Source organism: Pterocles gutturalis, unplaced genomic scaffold (assembly GCF_000699245.1).
Source record: "Pterocles gutturalis isolate BGI_N339 unplaced genomic scaffold, ASM69924v1 scaffold14364, whole genome shotgun sequence".
Classification (NCBI taxonomy): Eukaryota; Metazoa; Chordata; class Aves; order Pterocliformes; family Pteroclidae; genus Pterocles; species Pterocles gutturalis.
Genome location: NW_010135951.1, coordinates 1 through 27,799, shown reverse-complemented (window position 1 = coordinate 27,799; position 27,799 = coordinate 1). Strand labels below are relative to the sequence as shown.

General features: G+C 36.9%; 1 protein-coding gene across 1 annotated transcript in view; it reads left to right on the top strand.

Annotated features, from left to right (window-relative positions):
* LOC104468099 (lysine-specific demethylase 4C-like) overlaps positions 1-22,450 on the top strand; it is a gene marked incomplete at its 3' end in the record, with an annotated part of 23,688 nt that extends 1,238 nt beyond the window's left edge. The window contains exons 2-4 of the mRNA XM_010082115.1: positions 7,215-7,390; positions 10,148-10,262; positions 22,257-22,450. Coding sequence (XP_010080417.1) covers positions 7,215-7,390; positions 10,148-10,262; positions 22,257-22,450 — 485 coding nt within the window. The remainder of the gene's footprint in view (positions 1-7,214; positions 7,391-10,147; positions 10,263-22,256) is intronic.
* Between the last annotated feature and the right edge of the window lie 5,349 nt (positions 22,451-27,799).

Below are 27,799 nucleotides of genomic sequence, written 5' to 3'. Positions count from 1 at the left end.
GCAGGACACATTTCAGGTCTAGCTTAGTTATTATAAGTAGTCAGTGGGAATAACTGTCTTTTTAAGCTAATATTACGAAGTCAAGACATTCAAAAATTGAGAGAAGAGAAACAAAACCTGCAATGCTTGGTTTCTCCCTGCATACTCTCTCCTCCCTTCTTCCTGTAAAACAAAGCAAAACTGCACCCCTCACACTTTGAAAACCGTGTAGTGTATTTGCTTTCTGATTTCTGAGGGTAGAGTACATATAGGTCATATTTTCAAACTCTTCTCTGCAGACAGGAGTAGAAATGTGATAAATAGCCTGAACTGAATTTTTTACGTATTCAACCATATTATGGAACCTATTTGTTTGTGCTGGGATGAACTATTGCAGTCCTCTCATCCTGAACAGTAAACTTAAGAGGAAATTAATCAGTGACATCTGCTGCTCAATGGATTTAACATGTATGTGAGCAGAACAGTATAGTTATGTGTCATTCTGTGGATTACATACATGGACTCAACAGTAAAAAAATACTTCTTTTCATATTTTTAATATAAACAGATTTATTTCAGCTGTTGGTAGTTTCTGATCCTGTTTCATGGGAATCTAGCGAAAGAAAGTGCCTTATGATCAGCCACTGAGGTGATACTAATTTTCGTCTATTTCAATTTGTTTATTTATATATAATGTGCTTGCTTTTTGTTGTAGTTTTACCCTAGCTGGCAGCCAAACACCAGGAGCTCACTCACCCTCCCCCTTCCCCACTTCCAGGGATGGGGAGAGAATAAAAGGGGTAAAGGGAAAAGAGACTCATGGTTGGGATAACAGTTTAATAAATAAACTACTACAACAATATTGAAAATAATAATAATGATGGTAATAATAGTAATATATACAAATATACAAATGAGTGATACACAGTGATGCTGCTCACTACCCAATGACCAAGGCTCTGCCCATTCCTAGCTAATGATCTTGGAGCAGAGAGAGTCCCAAAACCCCAATCTTGGAACAGAGGTAAGAGCTTGAGTATCCGAGAGACCCCTGAGAGAGGGGTGAGAGAGAGGAATTAGCACTTCCAGACAACTCCCTCATCTATATACTGAGCATGAGGTGCATGGTATAGAATAGACTACTGGCCAGTTTGGGTCTCAATCTGAAACCTAAGGTCAAATCCTAGGCTAGTAATTGGGGCTGTGCTCCCTCCCAGCTTCTCCTGCACCTGCAGACACTGGCACAGCAGAGAAACTGAAAAATCCTTGACTGTCGTGGCAGCGACTATAAACATCAGTATGTTACCAGCCACCTTCTCAGCAGAAATCCAAAACGTAGTGTCAGACTAGCTACTATGAAGATGGGTAACTCTGTCTCAGCTGAAACCAGGACACTTTCTCTGGTATGTTGTGTATGAAACAGACAGGTATACGTAAATGGCTGTATGAGGAAGCTGTTATATGAGCCAGGATTAGTGTGTAATATGTTTGGGAAAAAGAAATAAAAAATGAAATAGTTTTGTTTAAAAAGAAGTATATTTGTGACATACCCTTTATTGTTACTATGTCTGTCCTAGACTGCAACTAATCTTTTCATTCAATAGTATTAAAAATCAGAAGCTTCTTAATTTGAAAAATACACCCCCCCCCCTTATATTTAATTTTCCTTTAAAAGCTGTATATCTATTTACTTCTGACTGTTCTCAGGAGGTGTATCATCAAACATGATGCTATATTCCTTAAAAAGCTTCTGCAAACTTCTGTTCTTTTTTTTCTGATACATTCAAAATAAATAAGAGCTTCAGCTACACTTCATCAGTTTTTTTTGTGCTACTTCTTCTCTGTCAGGGGTTGAAGCAACTGGTTCCAGTTCCTTCCTTGTCAGCTAGCAATTAAACCTCCACATGCAGCCAGTGTAGGGGAAAAGGGCAGAGACACTGAGGATGTCCTGAGGAGAGCAATGGATGTAGTAACATTAGGAAAGACTGTGAAAGAAAAGAATGTGAAACAGCTTTGCCTTTATTGTGTAATTTAAAATTTCTGTAATATTGCTGTCACCTTCATACTCTTACTGCCACTGTTGCTCTTCCCTCCCTCCCCTCCCCCCCCTTTCTCGATTCTAGATGGACGTAATTTTCTGCAGTAAGCAAGCAAGAGATTAATTCTTGCATGTATGAAACATGTATGATCTGAATAGTCACTTGTTCCTGAAAGGCAAAAATAACATACTATCAATAAAATATACCAATGCTGTAATTTTAGAAAGGGTGGCACTTAATGCTAGCATGTGAACTTTATTTTCTGTAAACTTTGTTTTGAAGTTGAAGCACCTTAAAGGAACATTTTAATGGGCCAAAGTTGTAATAGTAGTTATCTTTTTAGGTTAGGCACATGAATATGTGAAACTGGCTTTTAAAAAATTCTAGATGCAACGACGATATCTACAAGGTATTTTATTATTTTAAAGAGTAAAATGCAGATGTTGGCTGTGGAATGGGTGCAGGCATATATTGTATTTAATGTACTTTAACACTAATCTAGTCAAAAGTCAAACTCATGATCATACAACAGAAGAACAGAGGTTAGGCTATGGTCTCTTCTTCTTCACCATGGTGTAATGCTGCAAGATTTAGATTAGAATCCCATAACTGAGTTGAAAATGAATGGGGAGTCTATTCTAGTAATTTAAGTGACAATCAAAGTACTGAAGAGATATGATGGCTTTCAGGATTAGTAAGAGAAGTGGATAGTAAATTTTGGGTGCATATTCGTAGCTAACACTGTTTAACCTGTATTAATTTTTAAATTTTCAAGCAAAATTTTATGTTTAAAAAATGTAATTAAATACAAATTGAAATACGACTTTTTTTCCTGATGAGATCACGAGCTCCTTCCATAAGGACAAATCCCACAGAGTTATTGCCATTATCAAACTATAGCTATTTATACTGTATTTTTTTTTTCGAAAAAGGAAATTATATTGTTTTCTGGCTCTCTTATTAACATAATTTCTTGATGAGATGATTATTAGATCTCATTGTCGGGTACTAGTGATGGAAAAATTTGGCTACAAATTGCTGTCCTCTCAAATTGTACACGTACATACAATTAAGATAAACTAGAAATCAGTGGCATTTTAAAAATAATTAAAGATTTGATTTACAGAGGTTGTAGCTTCTCTTATAGCACTTGGAGCTTCATACTGTTTCTGTTGAAGTCTTTAAAGCTGAACATATCCGATAAGGGCAGAATTTGGCCGTGTAGTCAGGGATTTGTAGGATTTTGCATAGTATAATTTGGCTTGTTTGAAGTTAATATCCCTGTGCTTATATGATTTAAAACATGTGTGTCTCTGTTTTTTGGCCATATACCTAGGATTTAATTCCCATTCCATTTATCACATTTCAAAACCATTTGGGAAGCTCTTCTCCATGTACAGGTTGTTAAAATGTGATAGTCCTAGGAGCACAAAAAATGTGTCTGTTTTTATATGCATATGGGATATCTGCTAACCTGGCTTTACAGAACACCTGGAATAATGTCTGTGACGTAAGAAAGCACAACAAAACCTTTTAAAAATAATTAATTGTTTTAGTCATGTTTTGTTTGTACTGTGACAGAGGAAGGGCCCTTCTAGCCATACCAATTAGGTTTGCTTTCCCCTTCTTCTGCTTGATACTAGAATAGCAGTGAAAGCATCTCTAGCTGTTTCCAGCCTGTTGGTTAGTTGCTATATATTACTCAGTTGTCTTGAGACTTTTTGTATTGTGATTTTCACTGTTTTTTTTGATACACCTCAAAAATTATATTTACATATAAAAAATAAACCAACTAAGTATTTTTGTCTTACCAAGTCAGTAATTCATACAGCAAAAGTTCAAGGGATATTTTCTGAGTTTTGGAAATTGTATTTAAAATAACAAGAATAAAATAAGTTTTGATAGTAATATCAAATGAACTTACAGAAGACCTAATTTGTATTAAGTCTAGGATGTACAGTCAAGTATGAACACAAAGAGAAAAAAAGACTACCAGAGGAGCTATATGCATAAGCAGAAACAGGAACCTCTAAACAGAGGTCATAGACAGACTAGGCATACCCAACACTTAAGGTTAAATGTGAAGGTGTAAAGGGAGAAGGCCTCTTCCCTGTGTGGAAGAATATGTGTATGTAAATGAGGATAAAATGGCTATAAAGCTTGCACATATTGTGGGAGGGAGGGGAGTGTGAGGAATAAAATGTTAAAAAAAAGAGTTCCTAATATTATGCCTGAAACAAATGATTAAGATACTAGACAAACAACATTAAACCATTTCCAGAGCAGATAATATACTGTGGCATTTCTGGAGCAAATTGGCTAAAAAATTTCCATTAGATTTTTGAAAGTCTGGAATGAGCTTTAGGCATAGATAATGTATTTTAGTCTTACTGTTGCAGAGGTTCCTATATTTAAAAAGGAAAACAAGGAATGAAAGCAACCGAACAACTGGAAAATGAGGCACACTGATAGATTAGTTGTTCTTTACTTGAGTAAGAAGTGTTTTGGAGACTGAAACTGCATTTATGTAGTGAAATAGTTAAATTAATTTGCATTCACATTGACAAGTATAAAAGAAATTTTGGAGCATGGGACTGAAAATAGATGTTGGCAAGTATAAGAAAAACATTTTAATTAGAACTGGGGCAGAAGTAGCTACATAGAAATAGTAGCCAGTGCCATTCAGAATCAAATGCAGAACAGGAGATTACAAGTATATGAAAGAAAATTTGGCAGAAATTTGTGCATTGATAGCACTCTGAAATAACCTCAGTTTTACTGATGTCCAGCCTTCATAGAAGAGACAGTGGTGTAATGAAGATGTCCGTATCTAAAACTGAATATATATCATGCTACATAACACTAGCACGATATTGATATATATTTTTTTATGTATGCATATATATATACATACGTAAGAAAGCTTTGCTTTAGGTTTTTCCTTTTCTATATTTGAGCGTTGAACAGCTGATGAATTCTATCACGATTGCTTCCATGGAATAAGCCTAACTTGCCTGACTTTGAAGGGGTTATTTTTACTAAAGGGAGTGTTAAGAGGCTTCAGTGGGACAGGTCAGTGGTAAAAACTCAGACTTAATCATTATTTCTAACTCTGATACTGACTAGCCATGTGTTGACATGATATTTTAACATCTCCAGTCCTTGCCCTGACCTTTGTTAGAAAATGCAAATTCTTTGGGGCAGGTAGTCTATTTTTCTTTTCTTTTAAAATGATGCTTAGCATATCAGTTCCCACAGAATTCACTTATCTAAGCAGTACTCTGATTACAGCAATAATAAAAATGCTCCAGTTAACTGGAAGAGGATATTTTGAACATGTATTCACAAAAATATTTTTATTGCTTAAAACACACTGACCTTGAATTAAGTAAGATAATGCAAATTTTGCTTTTTCAGTATTCATATATTTGAGCCAAACCTACAAGTTCATGCTTAATAATACTGAAAATGGAAATCTTTTGTTTTCTGTGCATATATTCTGAAGGCATGACTTCTCTGCTTCCAAACCAACATTTTGTATTTTGTTAATGTGCATATAATTTAAGATTGTGTGAAAGAAATAAGTAGGAATCACAAGATGATTCAATTATTTTTTTTCTCTAAAAGCAAACAATGTTGAAACTTGCTAACTAGTCCCCATACAAGTGAAGTGCTGTGGAAGCTCAGAAGGAAAAGGAGGGAGTTGCATCTGTGTAAAAATTGGATAAAATTGCCTGTTTATGTTTAAAATAAAAGCATTAGGTATGGAATTATGTGACTATCTGATAACTTTTCTTCCGCTTGGTGCTTCTGTTTTGATATGTGCTTGCTAGCTTGAATGGTCTTGATCAGATCCCTTTGAGGGGTGGACTGTTTGAGTACTTCAGCATTAAAATTTGCCCATTTGTGATTATTTTCCAAAGATAGCAGATGGTCTCAGTATCTGTCTTAATTATTTTTTTAGAATTTTTTACTTTCTCAAGGTGATGTAATAGCAAAATCTCTAATGGACAGTATTGTGTGGAATCCTGAAATGCTTGTTAGAGGAACCAGCCTAGCTAGCCTAATGTCAAGGCTACTTCTAAGATGTGAATTAATGATTCAAGTAACATAATTTGTACATGGTAGATGCATGTTTATAAAAACTGTCTTACTTTGTTTTATGTTACTTTAAGAGTTTCCAGGCCAATGTTTGTGAAAATTTGGTTTAACACCATGGAAAAGAATCGATATAAAGAGTGGATCAAAGAACACGTAACTGAGCCTTCGGGCAAGTAAAAGTTCAAAACCAAAATAAAAATGTATATTAAAAATGTCTATTGTTGTATTTTAAAACTGTTGCAATTTCAAATATAGAGAGTTTTCTGTTTTCAGATAAATTCAGGAAGGAATTATTCAGGAATATTCAGCATTGTACAGCCTTTTAAAGAACACTGGTATGACTACAGGCTTCTTCGAAATTCCTAAAGACTTTATTGCTAAGACTTTAGAATCTGCTGAGGAATTTTCATATGCTTTGGGCAATTCTGTGGTATTTGAAATAAAAGTGTTAACTTTACAATTATTTAATCTGCACATAGCTTTAATCTTTAATGATAAGTTTTAAATCATATTAATATAAAACCAGGTATATCTAAATTAGTTGAAACTCTTCCTGTAATAGAGTTGTACCTACCCTGCTTTTCTATGGGGAGTAAGTTACACAGACTTTAAAATGTAGAGCTCTCTAAAATAGCCATTTGTTTTTCATTTGTCATTAAGAAATGAAATTCTTCTTTCTGTTTACTCCAGATAATATTTGGACAGGGGACGGTCAATCTTTTGTATTTTTTTTTTTAATTGAAAATAACAATTTTATGTCAGGTAGTATGAAGTGCTTGTGAATTATAAGGCTTTCTGATCATAAAATATTTATTCTGTTATTATACGTGTGTATATTTGCACAGCTGCACATGACTAAATTGCTGTAGATTAGTGAGTTGCTGCTTGTGAATTGAGGTAATACTATGCCCATTTTCAATCGTTTTCTGCATTATCTAGGAGCACGTAGATGGTCAGTTAGTTATTGTGAAATAGCTGGTAAGCAATCATTCATTTGATCATGTGGGCATATTTGACTGGTTCTTTCGATTTTCTGGAATGTTTTGAGTTGGTATTGCAACTGTTGATGTTCTGTTCTTATTTCTGAATTTAAAGGTTATCCCGCCGAAGGAATGGAAGCCAAGAAAACATTATAATGATATTGAAGATTTGGTGATTCCTGCTCCAATTCAGCAGATGGTCACTGGCCAGTCAGGGCTCTTCACACAGTACAACATTCAGAAAAAGCCAATGACAGTGAAGGAGTTCAGGCAGCTGGCCAACAGTGACAAGTATGTATATTGCTTAGAAAGACAAATATTTGTTTGTTCCCATATTCTGGTTTCTTTGAGTTGTGCTAGGCAGCTGGTGATTTTTTCACTTACTCAGTACAGGTTTTACTGTCTCCTAAGTTGTAGAAGGGTACCATGATATGAATCATTTGTGTTTCTGTAGTTGAAAGCATCTGGTACCATGGCAGCAAGAAAGCATCTGAAAAACTTGAAACACAATGGTTTCGGGCTACGTTTTTTTTTCTTTTTGTTCTAACAAATGCTTATGTTGGAAATAAAGAAGATGATACAGACTTATATCTGAGTTTTATTTCGACTACACTTGTTAAATTTTTTTTTTTTTGGCCTAGATGCTGGAATGGCCTGTCATCATGTAATTCTGAAAAAAAACTGTAATATCTTTTTTTAACTTGTGCAGAAGTTTTTGCATTAATCTAAGAGAACTCAATTGCACCTTGTGAATGTCTATGTTCTGGTTATGGCAAGATGGATATTAAGGGAGGGAGAAAAAAGTCTATGGAAGGGCTAGGCACTGTACTAAAAAGTTTCAGACTGGTGGCCAATTCCAAGAAGGAAGTGATAGAAATAATTCTTCCCCATTCCTTTTGGCTACATAAAAAGAATACATTCTACTTCAGTATTTCCTCAAAACTGACTGGAAATAGTTTCTGGAAGGTGAGTCAAAGGATCCTAGAGAGAAAAGGTATTTGAATATAATGAAGGAAGGTAACACTGCCGTAGTTTGAAGGAAAGTTTCTCTCATGAGTTAATTTAAGAAATTAAAATGTAAGAAGAGAAGCGGTTCTCAAGATAAGGAAAAACTAGGGCATGAAAAGCTTTTAAAAAGGCTCCTCAGCAAATGTTGCATAATATCCGTGCCTTTGTAAAAGTGCAAAGCTGATCTCCTTTGTTTCAGTTAAAAAGGACTGGTGTGTTTCTTCCCATATATTACTTGTGAAACACTGAGGTTATCACACTTATAATTTTATTCCTCTGGTAAGTGGGAGTGGGAACCTGTTTTGTAGTTCTTAAAATTATTTGTCCAGTAACTGTTAGAGGGGAGATTAAAATATAAAACCTGTATGATATGTGATGTCATTTTATGTGATACCTGTTCATATATGTTTAAAATTTACATTTGAGTAACCCATGATAAAATGAGAAACACTAATTTCTTAAAATATTTTGATAATGCAAAAATGCTATGAAGGTTTTCATATGTATTGTGATGTTAGTTAAGTTTATTATTTTCTTTATCATGAAAGATATTTTGGAAGTATTTCTGATTTGAGTTTTCATTTTTTTTGCTGAAATCAGTTTACAACTTCATTTCTCAGTAAAGTTAAGAACAGTTGTGAGGGATTCTTATCTATTACTTGCTGTAGGTCTTTCTAAATATTCATCACTGCTCTTGAGAAAATGTGCATATAACCTCCTGTGGCACACTTAATGAATTAACACATTAAAGTCTGTATTTCTTAAACCAGCTGAGAGCCCCTGTCCTCCTGTAGAAATTATTCTGTTCCTTAATGAAGAAGACTTCTCTGTTAAAGACTCTTGAGTATTGTGGTATTATCCATTTCCTTTGGGAAGGAGAGAAGGACCATGAACACCTAATTTAAATCACAGCTGGCTTTCATCTGATTGTGTGTGCTCAGTCTAATGCACTGTGTCTTTTATTTGTTTAGTCATTTGTAATTCACCAGTGAACCAAGGTGCTTCTCCATGTTGACCTCTGGGAAATATGGGCATATCTGCATCCCATAATCAATATACTTGTGTTATGGTCACTGGGTTTATATATACATATTACTCAGTGCCAAGCAGAAATACAGTCTGATTTCTGGAGCCATATAATGAGAAATAATTGAAACAACTCCATTGCTGAGAATGCTTTGGTTAAGATGTGTTTTGCTAACTTGTTTGTCTCTGTTCTATGTTATCACATGATGTAAATGTACCTGGTCCGCTTAATTCTTGTATGTTTGGGTTTTCTGTCCAGTAGTTCAACTGTAGTAAGTTTGCAGTACTAATGTGAAACTTTCCTTCTCAGAGTTGCAGTAATGGGGGGACAAGTTTTATTTTCTGAGGACCTAAATATGGGAGAGCAGAGGCCTGACAAAGGATCTTGAGGCAAAAGCTACTGACGGATGTTTTCTGTGGTAGTGTGCTTGTGTTGTGTTCCCACAAGATTTTACATGAGGTTTGAGTAACCTTCCAAAAGTATATACAAAAGTATATTTATGCATATAAAAGTGTGGTGCCCTGTGCTGCACTAAAGGAATAAAAATTAAAAATCCCTTAATTTTTTTTTTTCCACTGTGTGGTAGAATTTTTTGTATCAACTGTTTGAAACATTAACGCCTTTTCTTAAAATGTATTTCTGGGGAAGGAAAAAGAGAATAAAGTACTATTTTTGCCTTGCAGGGCTGCTACTTGGCAGAATTAGTACATTTGAATTGTTTTGAGTGAGGCTTGTGCAGGACCTACCTCTCCGTCTTTGCAGAGCTAGTAGTGAGGCAGGAAAATAAATACTTGTAAATTAAGTAGCTTTTCCATGTAGCTGTCAGTTAGGATATTACATGTGATGGGGAATCATGAAACTAAGAATTCAGGAAAACTAATAATTCCTCTATTTCAGTGAATTTGAAATAAAGTGATCTCTTAGAATTCAGTTTGCAGCATCAGAAGCATAGTCCATTGTGAAAGTGGTTGCTAAAGACTATGTTGAACCTTTGCCTACCTCTTCCTCTGCAGATACTGCACCCCAAGATACGTAGATTATGAAGATCTGGAACGTAAATACTGGAAGAACTTGACTTTTGTGGCACCAATTTATGGAGCAGATATCAATGGGAGCATTTATGATGAAGTATGCATAGCTTTTTATGAAGTTTATCTCTTCCAGCTCTCTTTTAAAGGGTTCTATACTTAGAGAATACATCTTGCTTTGTGACTGACAGTCTGTCTTTCTTTTGAAATCTTTGTGTTACTTACTTTAAAGACTCCAAGCAAGGTTGAAATTAACTCTACATCTGCAAGAGTCAGACAGTTTTGTCCTTAGACAACAGGATATTGCTCCTCTTCCTGATCACAAGACTCTTCCCTTTCTTCCCTTTGAACTCTCCAGAACTTTGAGATACCTTCCTATTTATTTATTTGTTTATTAACATTTCAGTATGTGTGCTAGCTTTGTATTTCTGTGGATTTTTAGTGATATTTTAAATAACTTCTACTTTAAAATTAAAAGATTAAATACTTAATTTCTCTCTCTTTCACTGAGGAGAATTGATAGCTGTACTTGATATATGCTTGGAATGCCTACAGTTTCCTGGAAACACGTGTACCTCTGCATTAAAATAGACAAAATGGAAGCTTCCTAAGGAAATGAATTTTACTGGTTACTTGCCAAGATCTCCATGGGTAAAAAGGGGCTCCTAACACAGATCTCATTATCCGAAGAGTTACAGAATATCCATTGATATAAATTAGGGTATGTAAGTAGCTATAGGAACTAGATTTTGAAAGGATTATTTAAGTAATGAGACAGACAGAAGAAATGTTATTTCAAAAAAATTTGAAGATTTAAAGGGCAAACTTTTTTCTAAAGAATCTACCATGTGTGGAGTTCTTGAGTTATTTCATGTTCTGTGTAACTACCTTCTCTAATAATTTTTTTTTTTTTTAAAAAAAAGCAGATTTTCCCTGTGGCAGATGGTCTAAGGATCTGCTAGTGTTTCACATTTCTTTACAGAAGACAAATTACTTGAAGACTGTCCAAAGATAAATGTGGTCAGCCAAGGTAGCTTAAGGCAATTCAATTTTTGCACCAGGTTACGTGATCTTCGAAAGATAGCTATAAATGTCCAATGGTCTATTGTTTAGAGAAGGCAGCAAATCTAAGTTCTGTTTTGTGTCCAAATAGCTGTATAAAAATGATTTAGAAAATAATTGAAGATTCTGATTTGGAGTGTTTTGGCGAAGAGGCATTCTATGTGGCTGTTGCTTTGTGGAGACCAAAATGTGGCACAGGAAAGCAGTGTTTCTTTGAAGAAATAGAAGCTTGTCCTTTTTCTTCTCTAATTTTTTTTTTCTTTAATGTTGTCAGATAATGCCTTCTGGCGTTGCTTTTTACAAGTGTACACTTGGTTTTGATTTTGTTTTCTTTGGTCTTTAGTATCTTAAGGTTCCTGTTGTATAAGCAACATTTACAAAGAAAAGAGAGTGCAGTAATATCTAATTTTGAAGTGCTGACTCGTAAAAGAGATGGTCAGAGATTTCTTTCTCGTGGAGTTACAGTCTCATGAGATTGGGAGGCTGAGGAAGGGTTAAAAAAGCAAAGGATGAAGTGAGAAGTGTAGCATTCAGCAATCCTAACTCAGATTGTAGGTGCATAGGACAAGGAGACAAAGAAAGCACTGAAAGTTGCAGGGAGTGAAGAATAAAGGAGTGGGGAAGAAAACAGTAATAGATGGAATAAAAACCCCTCAATGGCTATGATTAAATGAGTACTATTTAAAAAGATAACAAAGGAGAAATGTTAGTGAAAGGAATAGACATTGGGGAAGGAGTGTCAGCAAACAGAACAGTTAATGTGACAGCCATGTCACAGTGTACAGCTGAGTGGGGCTTAGAGGAAGAAAGGGAAATACCCCTGATACCAAACTGTTGGTAAGAAAGTTATGGATGCCACTGACCAAATGTTTTCTCACAGAATATTTTTGCCGAACTTAATTTTTGGCCAGCAGATGGTGTACTTGCACAACTAATATTTTTCATGTCTTGCACTTAAAGACAGTGATAGGAAAGGGTCTTTAGTTCTGTTTGGAATTGGAGGTTGTTCTTATGTCTTTGTTCAGTTTGCTTCAGGGTTGTCATTATTTGAGGAAAGGAGATGAATAGAGGTAGTAAACAGCAGAAAGGGGATGGTGGGATTAATTTTTCGTAACAACCTATTTACAATAAACAAAACCAAACGCTTACTTTTTACAAAGTGCATTTTGCAGAAAACTGTGTGTTATAGATATTGCATTTAATACAGAAATGTTACTATCTGGCAGAATTCTAGGTAGAAAAACACCCGTAACTTAATGAAAATGTGATATATACGTGTACTTGGGCCATCAAAATTAGTGAGAAGTGCTGCTATGCTGCAAGTCAATGATTCAGAGTTTACTCTTGTGGTATTTGGATTATTCCTGAATGTCTGTTGTGTATTTATAATGCATTTATGGTTATTTGACAGTTCTGAGCACATATTAAATCTTTATGACTTAGGAAATAACCTGGATGAACAAGTGTTCTGTACACTGTATAGAGCTTTAGAGAAAATAAATTTGATAGCTAAATATTTGCTTGAAATATTATTCTGTGCTGTATGCATTTTAATTGCTGTTACATGTAATTACAGTGCTTTATAGGAGAAGACAATATAGGTGACTCAAGAAAAAGCATTTCATCAAGGAACAGATTGTAAGGATCATTATTTATGTTAACAACGTAAACACTATTGGGTACATGTTCAAGGTTCTGTCTTTTTGTTGCTAGGAGGTCATCTGGACTTGAATGAAAATTAATATTCTTGGAAGGGTTTATAGTGTCAATAATAAAGCACCAGTCTCACTAGCTGCAGTTGTTAAACTGATTAATGAATTGATTATGAACACTGAAGGGTTATGATTGTTTATGAAGTTTAATTGAGAAGTGATTATTTATTTTTTATTATGTTATTTTAAGAGAGCTGTTCTCCTGGTGAGTTAGCATGAATGTAATGCCAGCTTGGGTTGTGAATGGCTATCCTGTGAAAAATTTGAAATATTTAGACGGACAGATGGGGAAGACATATGAAACCCCTACATGGACTGATCTAGAAACTAGGAGGAAATAAATGCTCCTGATTTCAAGACGTTTCAAAGAAAAGTGTGTGATTTAATGTTTATAATGGGTCATAAAACACATCTCACTTCAGTACTGTCAATGGAATCTGCTATTTAATAGAGAAAAGCCAAGGTTTGGAAGGAGTGCATACAAATTTTGTCTTGCTTCTCTCTCACCACTCTTCTTCTGCTCCTGTCTTGAAGGTATCACTTTACTTCCCTTTCCTTCTCTTAGTTTTATTCCTCCTCATAAGACAATTCCTAATGCCTACCTTCTCCCATATCCAAGCTGTGGGGAGAATATTTGATTAGTAATACAAGAGTGATTGATTTGGTGGAGTTTGTAAGCTAATAGTTATTTTGCTAAATTGTAGGTATGTCTCTAATGTAATATTACCTCTAGCAACAGATATACTGAAGTTTCCTTCTGTTTCGCTTGACAGAGCATCTGGCTTGATTTTAAAGCAGTACCTTGACATGATAAGTAGAATTTGGATTTGACCATGAAATGAGTTCAGGATGGCATCTGAGTCGTAGCTTAACCTAAGGCTGCAGGAGAGCAGCAGGCATAAGCAATCCAAGAACATCTCTGGAGAACATCAGTGACAAGTTCCTGACTGAAGCTGTCTGCTGGACTTCATACTCATGGACAAGGAAGGACTTGTTGCAGATGTGAAGACTGAAGGCAGCCTTGGCTCTAGGGACCAGGAGATAGTGGGGTTCAGGATCTTAAGGACCATGGTGAGGCAGGTGTGCCACCATGGAGGCCAGTGGTGGAACAGATCACCTGCAGCCTGTGGAGAACACGACACTGGGGAAGGCAGGTGTGCCCAAATGAGGCTGTGACCCTGTGGGAAGCCTATGCTGGAGCAGGCTGCTGGCAGGACCTATGGAGCTGTGGAGAGAGGCGCCCATGCTGGAGCAGGTTTGTTGGCAGGACTTCTGACCCCGTGGAGGACCCACGCTGGAACAGTCTATTCCTGAAGGACTGCACCCCAGGGAGGGGACCCACGCTGGAGCAGTTTGTGAAGAACTGCAGCCTGTGGGAAGGACTCACTTTCAAGAAGTTTGTGGGAGAAATTTGTCCTCTCCCATGGGAGGTACCCCATGCTGGAGCAGAGGAAGGGTGTTGAGGAGTCCTCCCCCTGAGGAGGAAGAAGTGGCAGTGAGAACATGTGGTGAACTGAACACAGCCCCCATTCACTGTCCCACTGTGCTGCTGTGGGGGAGGAGGTAGAGAAATTGGGAGGGAAGTTAAGCCCAGCAATAAGGGGGACCTGTTCCAGTGTCTAACCACCCTCACAGTGAAAAATTTCTTTCTGATATTTAGTCTAAATCTGCCCTCTTCCAGTTTAAATCCATTACCCCTCATCCTGTCACTGTATGCCCTTGTAAAAAGTCCCTCCCCAGCTTTCCTGTAGGCCCCCTTCAGGTACTGGAAGGCTGCTATAAGGTCCCCCGAGAGCCTTCTCTTCTCCAGGCTGAACAACCCCAACTCTCTCGGCCTGTCCTCGTAGTGGAGGTTTTCCAGACCTCTGATTGTCTTTGTGGCTCTTCTCTGGACCTGCTCCAACAGCTCAAAGTCCTTCTTGCATTGGGGGGCCTGGAGCTGGATGCAGTACTCCAGGTGGGGTCTCACGAGAGCAGAGTAGAGGGGCAGAATTGCCTCCCTTGACCTGCTGGCCACCCTTTTCTTGATGCAGCCCAGGATCTGGTTGGGTTTCTGGGCAGTGAGTGCACACTGCTAGCTCGTGTTCAGTTTTTCATGTGCTGACACCTCCAAGTCCTTCTCAGGACTGCTCTCAATCCATTCTCTGCCCGGCCTGTATTTGTGTTTGGGATTGCCTTGACCCATGTGCAGGACCTTGCATTTGGCTTTGTTGAACTTCATGAGGCCCACCTCTCAAGCCTGTCCAGGTCCCTCTGGATGGCATCCCTTCCCTCTAGCACGTCAACTGCACCACACAGCTTGGTGTCGTCGGCAAACTTGCTGAGGATGCACTCAATCCCACTGTCCATGTCACCAACAAAGATGTTAAATAGCACCAGTCACAGTACTGATCCCTGAGGAATGCCACTCGTCACTGATCTCTATTCGGACATTGGGCCATTGACCACAATGCTTCAAGTGTGACCATCCAGGCAATTCCTTATTCAGTGGGTGGTTGATCCATCAAATCCGTATTTTTGCAATTTGGCCACCAGGATGTTATGTGGGACAGTGTCAAAGTGCTTTGCAGAAGTACAGGTGGGTGATGTCAGTTGCTTTTCCTTTGTCCACTGATGCTGTAACTCCATCATAAAAGGCCACCAGGTTTGTCAGGCACAATTTGCCCTCAGTGAAGCCACGCTGGTTACCAATAAGCTCTCCTTCATTTTCCATGTGCCTTAGTAGACCCTTCAGGAGGATCTGCTCCATGATCTTGCCAGGCACAGAGGTGAGACTGACTGGCCTGTAGTTCCGTGGGACTTCTTTTTTACTCTTTTTGAAAATGGGGGTTATGTTTCCCCTCTTCCAGTCAGTGGGAACTTCACCAGACTGCCATGACCTTTCAAATGTGATGCTTAATGGCTTGGCATTTTTTTTGCTCCACCCGCCACTTCCCTCAGGACCTGTGGATGGATCTTGTCAGGTCCCATGGACTTGTGCACCTCCAGGTTCTTTAGATGGTCTTGAAACTGATCTTCACTTACGGTGGGCGGATCTTCCTTCTCACAGTTCTTATCTTCACTTCCTCCAACTCGGGCAGTACAGCCAGAGCCCTTGCTGGTGAAGACTGAGGCAAAGAAGTCAGTGAGCACCTCAGCCTTCTCTGTATCCCTCATGTCCAGGTCTCCAGTTTCTTTCCGGAGAGGGACCACATCTTCCCTAGTCTTTATTTTATCATCAATGTACTTGTAGAAGTTCTTCTTGTTCCCCTTTATATCCCTGGCTAGATTTAATTCTGTCTGGGCTTTAGCTTTCCTAACCTGATCCCTGGCTGCTCAGACAGCCTCTTTGTATACCTCCCAGCTAACCTGTTCTTGCTTCCACTCCCTATAGATTCTCTTTTTGTGCCAGAGCAAATCCAGATGCTCCTTGTTCATCCATGGAGGTCTCCAGGCATTCTTGCCCGTAATTGATTGGTAATAAATTAAATTGTTTTTTCCGCAGTCAAATCTGGTTTGCCTGTGACAGTAATTGGTGAGTGATCCTTCCATGTCCTTAACCCATGAACCTTTCATTGTATTTTCTCTCCCCTGTCCAGTTGAGGAGAGTGAGTGATAGAGTGGCTTTGGTGGGCACCTGACATCTGGCTGGGGTCAACCCACAAGTATATACAGGGTGTTACTGAGTAGCTTAATGAGGGGACATGTACTCATATTCTTTTTAAATGTAGAAAGTTCTATGTGTTTTAGCACATGATAATGTGACCCGTTTAGTGAATGAGGGAAAGGCTGTGGATGTTGTCTGCCTAGACGTTCAAGAGCCTTTGACACCATTTTCCACGGCATTCTCCTGGAAGAAAGTGACTGCTCATGGCTTGGACGGGTGTGCTCTTTGCTGGGTTAAAAACTGGCTGGATGGCCAGACCCAAAGAACAGTGGTGAATGGAGTTGAATCCAGTTGGCAACTAGCCACAAGTGGTGTTCGGCAGGGCTCAGTACTGGGGACAGTTCTGTTCGGTATCTTTATCGGTGATCTGGATGAGTGGATCAAGTGCACCCTCAGTAAGTTTTCAGAAGGCACCAAATTGGGTGGGAGTGTTGAACTGCTTGAGAGTAGAAAGGCTCTACAGAGGGATCTGGACAGTCTGGATCGATGGGCTGAGGTCAATTGCATGAGATATGACAAGGCTGAGTGCTGGGTCCCGCGCTTGGGTCACAACTACCCCATGCAATGCTATAGGCTTGGGGAAGAGTGGCTGGAGAGCTGCCTGGTAGGAAAGGACCTGGGGGTGTTGGTCAGCAGCTGTCTGAATATGAGCCAGCAGCATGCCCGAGTGGCATCCTGGCTTGTATCAGAAATAGTGTGGACAGCAGGACCCTTTGTACTTGGCACTGGTGGGGCTGCACGCTGAATAGTGTGTTCAGTTTTGGTGCCCCCCTCCCCCCCCCGCCCCCCACTACAAGAAGGACATTGAGGTGCTTGGAGAAGAGGAGGTTCAGGGGAGACCTTATTGTTCTCTACAGCTACCTGAAAGGAGGTTGTAGTGAGCTTGGTGTTGGTCTCTTCTTCCAAGTAGCAACTGATGGGACAAGAGGAAATGTCCTCAAGTTGCACCAGAGGAAGTTTAGATTGGATGTTAGGAAAAATTTATTCACTGAAGGAGTGATCAGGCATTGGAACAGACTGGCCAGGGAATTGTCTGCGTTACCATCGCTGGAGGTATTTAAAAGACGTGTAGATGTGTTCCTCAGGGACATGGTTTAGTGGTGGACTTGGCAGTTTAGGTGAACAGTTGGACTCGGTAATCTTAAGGGTCTTTTCCAACCTAAATCATTCTGTGATTTTATGTGAGATGTCCTTTCTCTATGATTTCCTCATAGATGAGATCAACATGAGCATTTCTTCACTTACATGTTTGGTTCTAGTGTGCATTACCTGTTGGAGTGAGTCCAGAGGAGAGCCATGAAGATGATCAGAGAGCTGGAGCACCTCTCCTATGAGGACAGGCTGAGAGAGTTGGGGTTATTAGCAGGGAGTTTAGTAAAAGGATGAGGAGTAATGGTTTTAAGCCTTAAGATGGTAGATGTAGTTTATATATTAGGAAGGAGTTTTTTACGGTGAGGGTGGTGAGGCACTGGAACAGGTTTCCCAGAGAAGTTGTGGATGCCCCATCCCTGGAGGTGTTCAAAGCCAGGTTGGATGAGGCTTTGAGCAACCTGGTCTAGTGGAGGGTGTCCCTGCCCATGGCAGGGGGGTTGGAACTCGATGATTCTTAAGGTCCTTTCCAACGTAGACCCTTCTATGATTCCATGATGCTCTGATTTCCAAAGGGAATCTGCTTCTGTTTATTCCCTTGCCCTTCAAAAGGGCTTCTAAGCAATGGTTATATCTGAAAAGATGCTGAGAATAGAAAACAGATCAAATGAGGGAGATTGTTTGTATTTCCTAATCTGTGTGTTTGTGCTGCAGAGGTTCTGTTCATAGCATTTTTCTTTCTGCATTTTATGCACTTTGAAGTAGCAATAAAAACCTGTCAGGTTTTTTATTATATTTATTGGAGTGAGTGAGTAGGTGTATGGAGAGAGGACTGGGTGGTACCAAGCACATTTTTTTTTCTGTATGTTTCTCCTACTATTTTTCACTCTGTCTCTTAATTAGTTTTTTTATTTTATTACTGGAGCTGTTACAGTCGTTTATAGGGGCTTTTTAATCCTAGTTGTAGAACAGATGTCTTCTTTGTCAGGTTGGTATTGAAATGAATCCATGAGATAATCAGAGGAAAAGTTAAACACTGAAAAAGGATTGTATGTATTAATGTATCCATACGGAAATCATTTTCTTAAAAAGAGAACACATCACACTGCTGGCTGATATATTTTTTTTAAAGGAAAAGTGCAAAGGATAGTATCATGTCATTATTTTAAGTATTTTTTTAAAAAGTAAATGAGTAAAGAATAACTTCATTGGGAGCCCATTTATTTTTATCTGCAAAGAGGTCACTGCTTAGAACCTTGAGCTTTGCTTTTTACCCATCTACTGAAAACTACATTTTTTCTTAGTGTCTTTGAAAGAAGAATGGGTCAGCTCCTTCTCGACTGTGCAAGTGCTCAGGTATTTGATAGCTGCTTGTGAAGTGTCCCATTTTGTCTGCACGTTGTATTAAAAGCTCGTTCAAAGGTTGTTAAGAGTCACAAAAACTCTATAGTAATTTACAGGAAGTTTTTACTCATCTACAAAATTAGTGAAGATTGGAATAGTGGCTTTCTGTCAAAACTGCTATGTACCTTACAGTATTTCTCTGGAGAAATAAAAGGTAAATCTAATGTGCATAGTAATGACCATAGATGGTAAGATGTTTCAAACCTGTATTTCTTTGTTATGGTAAAGAAAGAAAAAGATGTTATTTTTCATTTTTTTTTCCTGATGTTCGATTGTGTGGTGTAGTTGTCAAAGATGACAGGTATTCTTTAAAGAATTTGCCATGAAAAATGTGGATAAATTATTTACACATTCCCTTGAAATTACTATAATATTCTGATATTATTGTGTTTTTTTGAGGAAACTTGATATTTGATATTTTCCTGACATTGAATAGATTATAATGTCTAAATGGGTTTTTGTATTCGTGAAAAGCTACCAGCTACACCTCATGGTCAAGTAGTATATGTACTGGTGTTCTAATAATGGTTACTAAATAAAGCATAACTTGCTAAGAGATACTTTAATTTTGAGAAGTATGGTTATGTATTGACCTGTTAAACTGCTCTTCTACAGTTCCTGGGATCTTTTTAGTGTACTTTACAGTTGTAAAGTTTAAAAACAGCTATAACTATCGGAAAAGTTAGAATTGATATTTTACTTAAAAATTAATGTATGCATATATCTGTGAGAGAAAGTAACGGCTTTAAAATAATTTGCAATAAGTACTATTATTAACAATCTAGGCATAAATATAAAACTGACTTTGTTTTTTTTAAGTTCAAGGAATGTAGGAACAGTTAAAATGAATTACTCTGATTTTAGCGTTTCAGCCAGTTTCAATGTGCGTTTCCTTTTGAGCTAATACAAGTCTTTGGGAAATGGAAGTAGCTCATGCATCTTGAGTGTAAAGGTTGTGGATTGTGTATGTTGCATGTTTGGTACTTTGAAATAAGCTTTTTCTCCTGGGATTGTTCTCCATGGAAGGATTTGCTTTTGTTTTAGGGACAAAACACTAGCAGTTTGCTTGGTGACTACTTGTGACTTGACTTTAACAGGAGGTAGAATGATGAGATGTGGTCTTAGAACTAAAAAAAAAAATAAAAAAATAAAAAAAAAATTATTCTCTTAACTATTGTTTAACTCTTACTAAGAGAAGAGTAAGTTTCAGGATGCTATGACTGCTAAAATCTTACATGAATTAAAGGTGACTGGATGAACACATTGGTAAAAAGCCCGTGCGGTACTTACTGCTAAGTAGAAGGATTAGGCTTTTGGTGAAACCTTCAGTCTGCAAATTACTGCAGGGTGGAAGGGTATTCTGTGGAAGTACTGTTTTTCTTACACTGTTTCTTGTCTGCTTTTGGCCACTGTCAGAAAGAGTACACTGCCTAGATTAGCAGTTGACTTTTATTTATTGTCTTCTAACCCTCTATGTGTCTCTGTGCCTCCATGGTTGAGTCATTGCTCTTATTTTGCTGTATTAATTTGTTTCTCCAAATTGACTGCAGAATTTGCAGACAAAGATAAATTTTATGTTATTTAAAAAAATAAAATCTGTAAATTAATTTGAGGAATAATCAGATAAAATTGTTTCTTCAAACTAATTTTATATTTTACAGTTCTACTACCTTGCTGATGATTATGATTTTTAGATTTAAAAGGTGCAAATTTTACCAGCATCTACTGTTTGTTGGTTGTGTTGGTTAATTCTTAAATTTCAAGTGCCTCTACATCACATAAATGCATGAAAGCCAAGGCTTCAATTTAAAAAAATAACAAAAATTGCTGTCTGGAATGAATTTATTCTGTAAAAATCCTGTACTCCTTTGTAAAGTTCCCGGATAACAAACAGATAGTTTTTCTCACTAATTGAAGTAGTCATGGCAGCCAGTCGCAAGTGCTTGTTCAATGAGAAAGTTGAACTGCATAGTGAAGTTACCAGCTGGTGTATCAATTCTAGTTGCTGCATACGGTAACATGCTGGATGTAAAATCTCAAAAAGTAAAGAAAGGAAAACTGGGAGTATTAAATGTTCATTACTTCTTGCTTTAACCTGTATTCTTACTTCACCACCTGCCCAACTATTGAATGTCACCATGTTTCCTAGTTTTAATCAGCTGCATCGGGACTGCAGTCTGCCACCAATTTGTTCCCCAAGTTTGAGTAAGATTACCGGAACTGTACAGAGTTCAGTGATGGGGAGTGCGGAGCAGGTCATGGTTAAGGGCGTGTTTAGAGGCTGTCTTCGCAGTAAAGAGATTTGCCAGAATTAAGTTTGTAGTAGTTTTGATTATATTTTTTGTTTTTCTTACGGCTTGAGCACCAGCTAATATCTTCTTTGGAGGTGCTAATAACCGCTGTTATAATGAAGTCTAATCTCTTTCTCTTCAGTTATGAAGCTTTGATCTTGCTTATACTGACTCTTACATGCTTTATTACTTGAAATTAGAATTGCACTTTGTGGATTATCTAAAATACAACAAAAATTTCATGCATAGCTTTCTGAATGGTTTTTAATATAGAAATCTTATAGACAATAAAGTAAGGAAACCGCTGAAATGCCATGAAATCAAAAAATCACATGAAATCATTTCTTCTGCGGTATATTTCTTATGCAGTACATTGTTAAGGTTAGAAATACATCTGAAGTGATGTAATGGTTTTAGTTTTTATACTTTGCAGAGAAATGGTAAGTTTACACATGTAAATTAAATTTTAAAATAATTTTTCATACTATTTTTTAGTATTTATAAGTAATTAAAAAGCATAGGGTAGGCCCAGTGAAACTTAGTGGCTTCCAGCTGTCAGATGATCAAGATTTTGGCTGCATCATGCAGATTTTGTCTGCGTGGTGTTTCAGTCCATGTTAGATTTGATGTATTAAATGTTAAGCAGATATGAACTTCTTTATGTTCTCTGTTCTGAACGTATCAGACTTAGAATCTGCTCTAAATCTTGCTAAGGTCAAAAAAAATTGTCTTTGAGTAACTCTTACTGTCTTCTAAAGTGCTTACAAGTTTGTATTAACCTACATTCTTTTGAAGGGCTAGATCATGTGTGTATCTTTTGACTGAGACTATTGTATAAAATTGCAGTGCTTTATAAATTTATTAAAACATTTATTATGTATCTTTTTCAGGGTATCGAGGAATGGAATATTGCCCATCTTAATACAATATTGGATGTTGTAGGAGAAGAATGTGGAATTTCTATTGAGGGTGTAAATACGCCATATCTATATTTTGGCATGTGGAAAACAACATTTGCATGGCACACTGAAGACATGGATCTCTACAGTATTAATTATCTCCATTTTGGGGAGCCAAAGTCATGGCAAGTTTAAATTTTTATGAAAGATTATTTCATTTTTTTTTTTTTTTTTAGCTGACTAAACCAAACATATGGGGTACAGTTGCTTGACAGTGATAAGCTTTACTGAAAATCTAAGATAGTAGGTTTATTTTTTTTAAGTTGAGAATGCTATGAGATATGTGAGATTTGTGATGTTAAAAACATCACAGCAGTGCGTTCTTTTATTTTAAAGGAAAAGACTAACAAGTACATAAACCTTATTTGAGTTCAGCAGAAAGAAGATCGTAATGATTCAATATGAGAAGTTCAATGAGTTGGGAACCCCAAGACTATTTGAGGGAGGTTCTGTAAGGCTTCTTTTAAATCAGTTTCTTTGGTTCAGCTGTCACTTGAGGCTGCCTAACATGTTTTGTATTAAACAGTCATTTAATTGCTTTTTTGAATCAGCGTCATATTCTCGACTGTTAACTCAGTAGGCCCAGTAGGAGGTAAGATTCAGTGTTAAAGGTACTTTCCAAATATGAAGCTTTGCTGCCCTTTTTCCATAATCTTGGATTTTTGATTGAACAGCCTTAATAGCGAGACAAATGGATTTAATGTTGTTTGTATAGATTGTGGTGTACGTGTATCTTAAAGAATATGAGAAAAATGTTTTCCTTTTGATCATAAAATCTTGTTTTTTCTCAAGATACCCGTGAAGAGAAAATAAAATCATTAGAAAGATATATAGAATCATAGAATCATTAAAGTTGGAAAAGACCTCAAGGATCATCAAGTCCAACCCACACCGCCTAACTCACTGAACCATGTCCCTAAGCATGACATCTACATGTTTCTTGAACACCTCCAGGGATGGTGACTCCACCACTTCCCTGGGCAGCCTGTTCCAATGTCTGATCACTCTTTCAGTGAAGAAATTTTTTTCTAATATCTAGCCTAAACCTCCCCTGGTGCAACTTGAGGCCATTTCCTCTTGTCCTATCACTTGTTACTTTAGAGAAGAGGCCAGCACCCACCTCACTACACCCTCCTTTCAGGTAGTTGTAGAGAGTGATGAAGTCGCCCCTCAGCCTCCTCTTCTCTAGACTAAACAACTCCAGTTCCCTCAGGCTCTCTTTGTAAGACTTGTGCTCCAGACCCTTCACCGTCTTTGTTGCCATTCTCTGGACCTGCTCCAGCACCTCAATGTCCTTCTTGTGGTGAGGGGCCCAAAACTGAAGAAGGACATTATATGTCCTTCATAACGTATGAAAGAAATGTTATGCTTAGTTTGGTTCTGGCAGTTTCTAGTAATGCAAAGTTAGATGGAAAACTTTGTAGCTGGTAGTTCCATAAAATGTTATTGGTTATTTTTGTACCCGTACAAAAGACAAAGGACTATGCAACATGATGTATTTAAATTGTAAAGGTGGTAAGTTGTACAGCTGCTGGTTCTTAGATCATTGCTTTATATTTACCAGCTTTACTTGTATAGTGGATCTTGTGCATCTAGACAGAGAAGGTAAACACCACCTTTTGTAGTAAGGAAGTAATGTGGTGAAGTTTTGAATTGCTTAATTATATGTATTTTTTTAAAAATTGCTGCTTTGATAGAACTAGACATCCTAAGAAAGTCTTTTCAGCCATAAGAATAATATCTTTGTTAAAAATAGATGTAAAGATAGGTAATTACAAATAGTTTTGAGATGATAGGACAAATGTAACTAAAACAGTGCTTGCATAAAATTTATTTTGGGTGGTTAGGGATTTAAAAAGTGCTATTCAAGGAAAACCTCACTACATATTGTAAATTTCCAGGAAGTGGAGACATTTGCTTAAACCCTGAAGTCCTTAGACACAATAGATAGAAGCTAAGAAAACTTTTTTTCTTCAAGTATTTTGAAGGAAGTATGAGTTGATAATATGATAAGTGCTTGTCTAATTTACAGTTACTTGTTTACACTTCCAAATGAACAAAATCATTAAACTCTGACCACTTCATCTTTTGAAAAAATAGTGGTGGATACAACTTCATTTTCTGGACCACATTGCTCCATATTGTTAAGAAATGTAGTGCTAAAAAGAAGTTGAATGAAAGACAGGTAAAGGTTTGTTTGTTGTTACACACATGCTTTTACTGGAGGAATGCTGCAATAATTTTTATGCTAGTGCTGTTGCTATATCAGTAAAGTGTATCTTATGTTAGTGTGATATTAGTATAATATTTTTAGCAAAGAAGTGGAGGATGAGTTGAATCGTAGGATACTGATAGTAAAGATCTTATGTGCTCTTAAAAAATTTAAACTGAGTTGAGAAGTGCTCCCTTAGTGGAACTGAATACCCTGTCATGTACAGTAGTAATATGCATTTTTAAATTTTACTGGGTATACTTGTAGTTCTTCAAGATGGCCATGTTGGTCTTGTGGAGAACTGAAAAGTACTTTATTAAGAAATGTGATAGGCAGTGTGTTTTCTCTGAATTATGAGTTCCACCTGAGAGCCCCAATGAGAACTTGTAAGCAGCAGCTAAATTTGACTGCAGTGGCAGTCTGTATGGAATTTGAAACTTTCTCCAGTGTTTAGACAAAGAAATTTATAGTTTTTATATTATATATACTGATTCCTTCATTGACGGCCTCATATGAAACACAGGTGAAAAGCATGTCTGATAACCATTTGCAAAGTCAGGACTATGGCTGTTTGTGTGTGTATATATTTGTGTAATACTTGTGTTTGCTTTATCCATTATTTTTTTTGCTTGCAAAATAGCACTAAAGAGAGGAAATAATTTGAAGGAGAAAAAGGAATTAAAATGTAAAAGCTCTGAAACAGAAGAATATGGGGGGAAAAGAGAGGGCTATATGATGAGGAAAGATTTGCTGGAAAGGGGAATAGAGTATATTAAAATATATTGCTTGTTCTCAGGTGGACTTTTTATGGCAACTTTATATTTTCATTTTTTTCTGAGAAGGAAGAAATCTTGAAGATTGTACCTCATTTTACATCACAGTTTCTTAGAAAAAGTCATTACTAAGAAGAACCATTGGTGTGACTGATGATTTCCTTAATTTACTAATTCAGTTTGTTCTTGATATGTTTCATAATAGATAGTGTCTGTGAACTGCTTAGTGCTATTAAAACTTTATTCACTCTACCGTTTGTTGTTAAATATTTTCTTCCATAGTAATAGGCTCTCACTGAAGAGAATTTGTTTTCGTTTTGTGTAGTAATTTGAGGAATTTTGTCGTGTTAAAGTATTGAACTGCTCTTGGAAATTAATAGCATAAAGCAGATTTTTGTTAATAATACAACTGTTAGACTATTAGATACATGGGTAAAATATAAATAATGCTTCAATTTACATTAAAAATTTATAAATACAAAATCTGAAGAAGGTATTTACTTTTTTGTAAATAATTATGGGTTTATTAAGTATCTGAAAGCAATGCTTACTCTTTGTCTGTTTGCCTGACTCATGAAAAACAGTGGTGTGGACAGGAATTTTCTGAAGTGTTAAGGTGATGTAAATCTTCTTCAAGAATATTGATAATAAATATGTGAAAGTGTTTATTAAGCAGGCCCAAAGTAATTATTTTCATGACACTGTGGGTATTTAAAATACAATAATAGTTTGACTCATTTATTATTTTTTATTTTAGAAAGATATGTGGGGAATATATTTAATATTTTACTTTAGAAAGGAATATTTTTTTTTTAAATTGTGCTCATTTTGTTCACCTTTTGTATCTGATGGTGGAGGTCTGAATTCTCTTCTGTGTAAAGAATCAAGAGTTTTTACTTTCTGTTGAAAGGGGAACAGTGTAAACTTGCAGTATAATAGAAAAATAATTAACAGATCAATTTGTGATGTTTTCTTCAACATTCGTTCTGGTCTTCGCTTCCTTGCTCTTCTGAAGACTGGAAATGACAGGAAACAATACAATATGTTAAGAACCCCTCCTGTTTAGTAATGTATTTCCTAAATTACAAAATTCCTTGCAGGGTTGGTCAGTCATAAAATAAAGAGGAATATATACTACAGAAAGAGAAGGTGGTTCTGTCTTTGTGATAATGTGAAGAAAAAGAGAGCAGATTGTTGAAGAGAGAATGCTTAGACAGGCAGAATTAGGTGCATTAGGAGGGTTAGACTGGACCCTGAAGTTTATTTAGGTTGTTAGAGGAGTAGGGTGAAGTGGATCTGTGGTGAAATTCAAAACAGGTGATTCAGGTTCAGGGATTCTTTACAGGAGTTCAGTGGATACAGGATGGCAAGAAATCTGATCTCCAGATTGCCTGAAATTTTTACCCTGTCCAGTTTTACTGTTACCTTTTTATTGCCGTGGCTAGAACCTGCTTTTATGGATTTGACAGTGTAGAATGTGTACCAATAACTGTTCATCTTCCTTTATGAAGTGGAAAAATGAGGAAAGATAGGTAGATACACAGTAGGGGTTGTGGAATTCTTTAAAATGTGATTTCACATGAAGGTTTTCAGATTTTGAATCCCAGTAGCAGAGGAAGTAGTAATAAGGTTGTGAGTATGGTGGGATAAAAATGAGTGGTGTTCTGTATTAGTATTAGACAAAATTAGAGACAAAAAAAGGTGAAGGAGAAGCATACTCAGACTGATGCTAAAATTGTATAATTTAAGAAAAAATATGGCAATAAAGTGGATGGGTTAAAGAGAGACTCAGATGGGTCCTGATGTGGTGTTCTGGGGTAGCATTAATAAGACTTTCAGTGTGATCAACAGCTGACTGAGACTGGTCAAAATTTGGCCAGATGATTCATGGTTCAGCATGAATAGAAGAGTCTTGCTGCCTTTGCCAAGTTATGTATACTGTTGACAAAACTGATGTTTCCCAGTTATGTTCTATGTGTAGAAAAAAAAAAAACCAGAGAAAATTATAGTGAAGTGCTAACTTTTAATGTGAAAAATGAGAGTAATGTATACAACTTCCATGAGACGTGAGGGGACAGTTATGCTCAAATTAGGAGAGGATTAGCCGTACTGTGTGCTGAAAATTATCAGAAAAGTTAGAAATAAGAATATTAGGAGTCACAAAGGTGACTATAATCAGAATTCTGATTGTGAAAAGGTAGCAATAATCAAACAGTATAGTGGTTTGTCAGCAGTCTGAAAGGGTTATCATTGTGCCTGAAGCTGAGCAATCATTTGGTAGTTAGAATGTTCTCCATAAAGTGGGAGAACTTTGCGGAGTAAGACATGGGAATTAGAAGAAAAGTAGAGATTTCTTTTATTTTTTTGTCCCTGTGGAAGAACATTTTGTTCCTTTAAATATTTAGATTAAGCAGAGAAATTTTTTAGGTGGTAATGGACCTTGAAATGTCACTTCTCAAAACAGCAAATGTATTAACTTCCTAAATAAA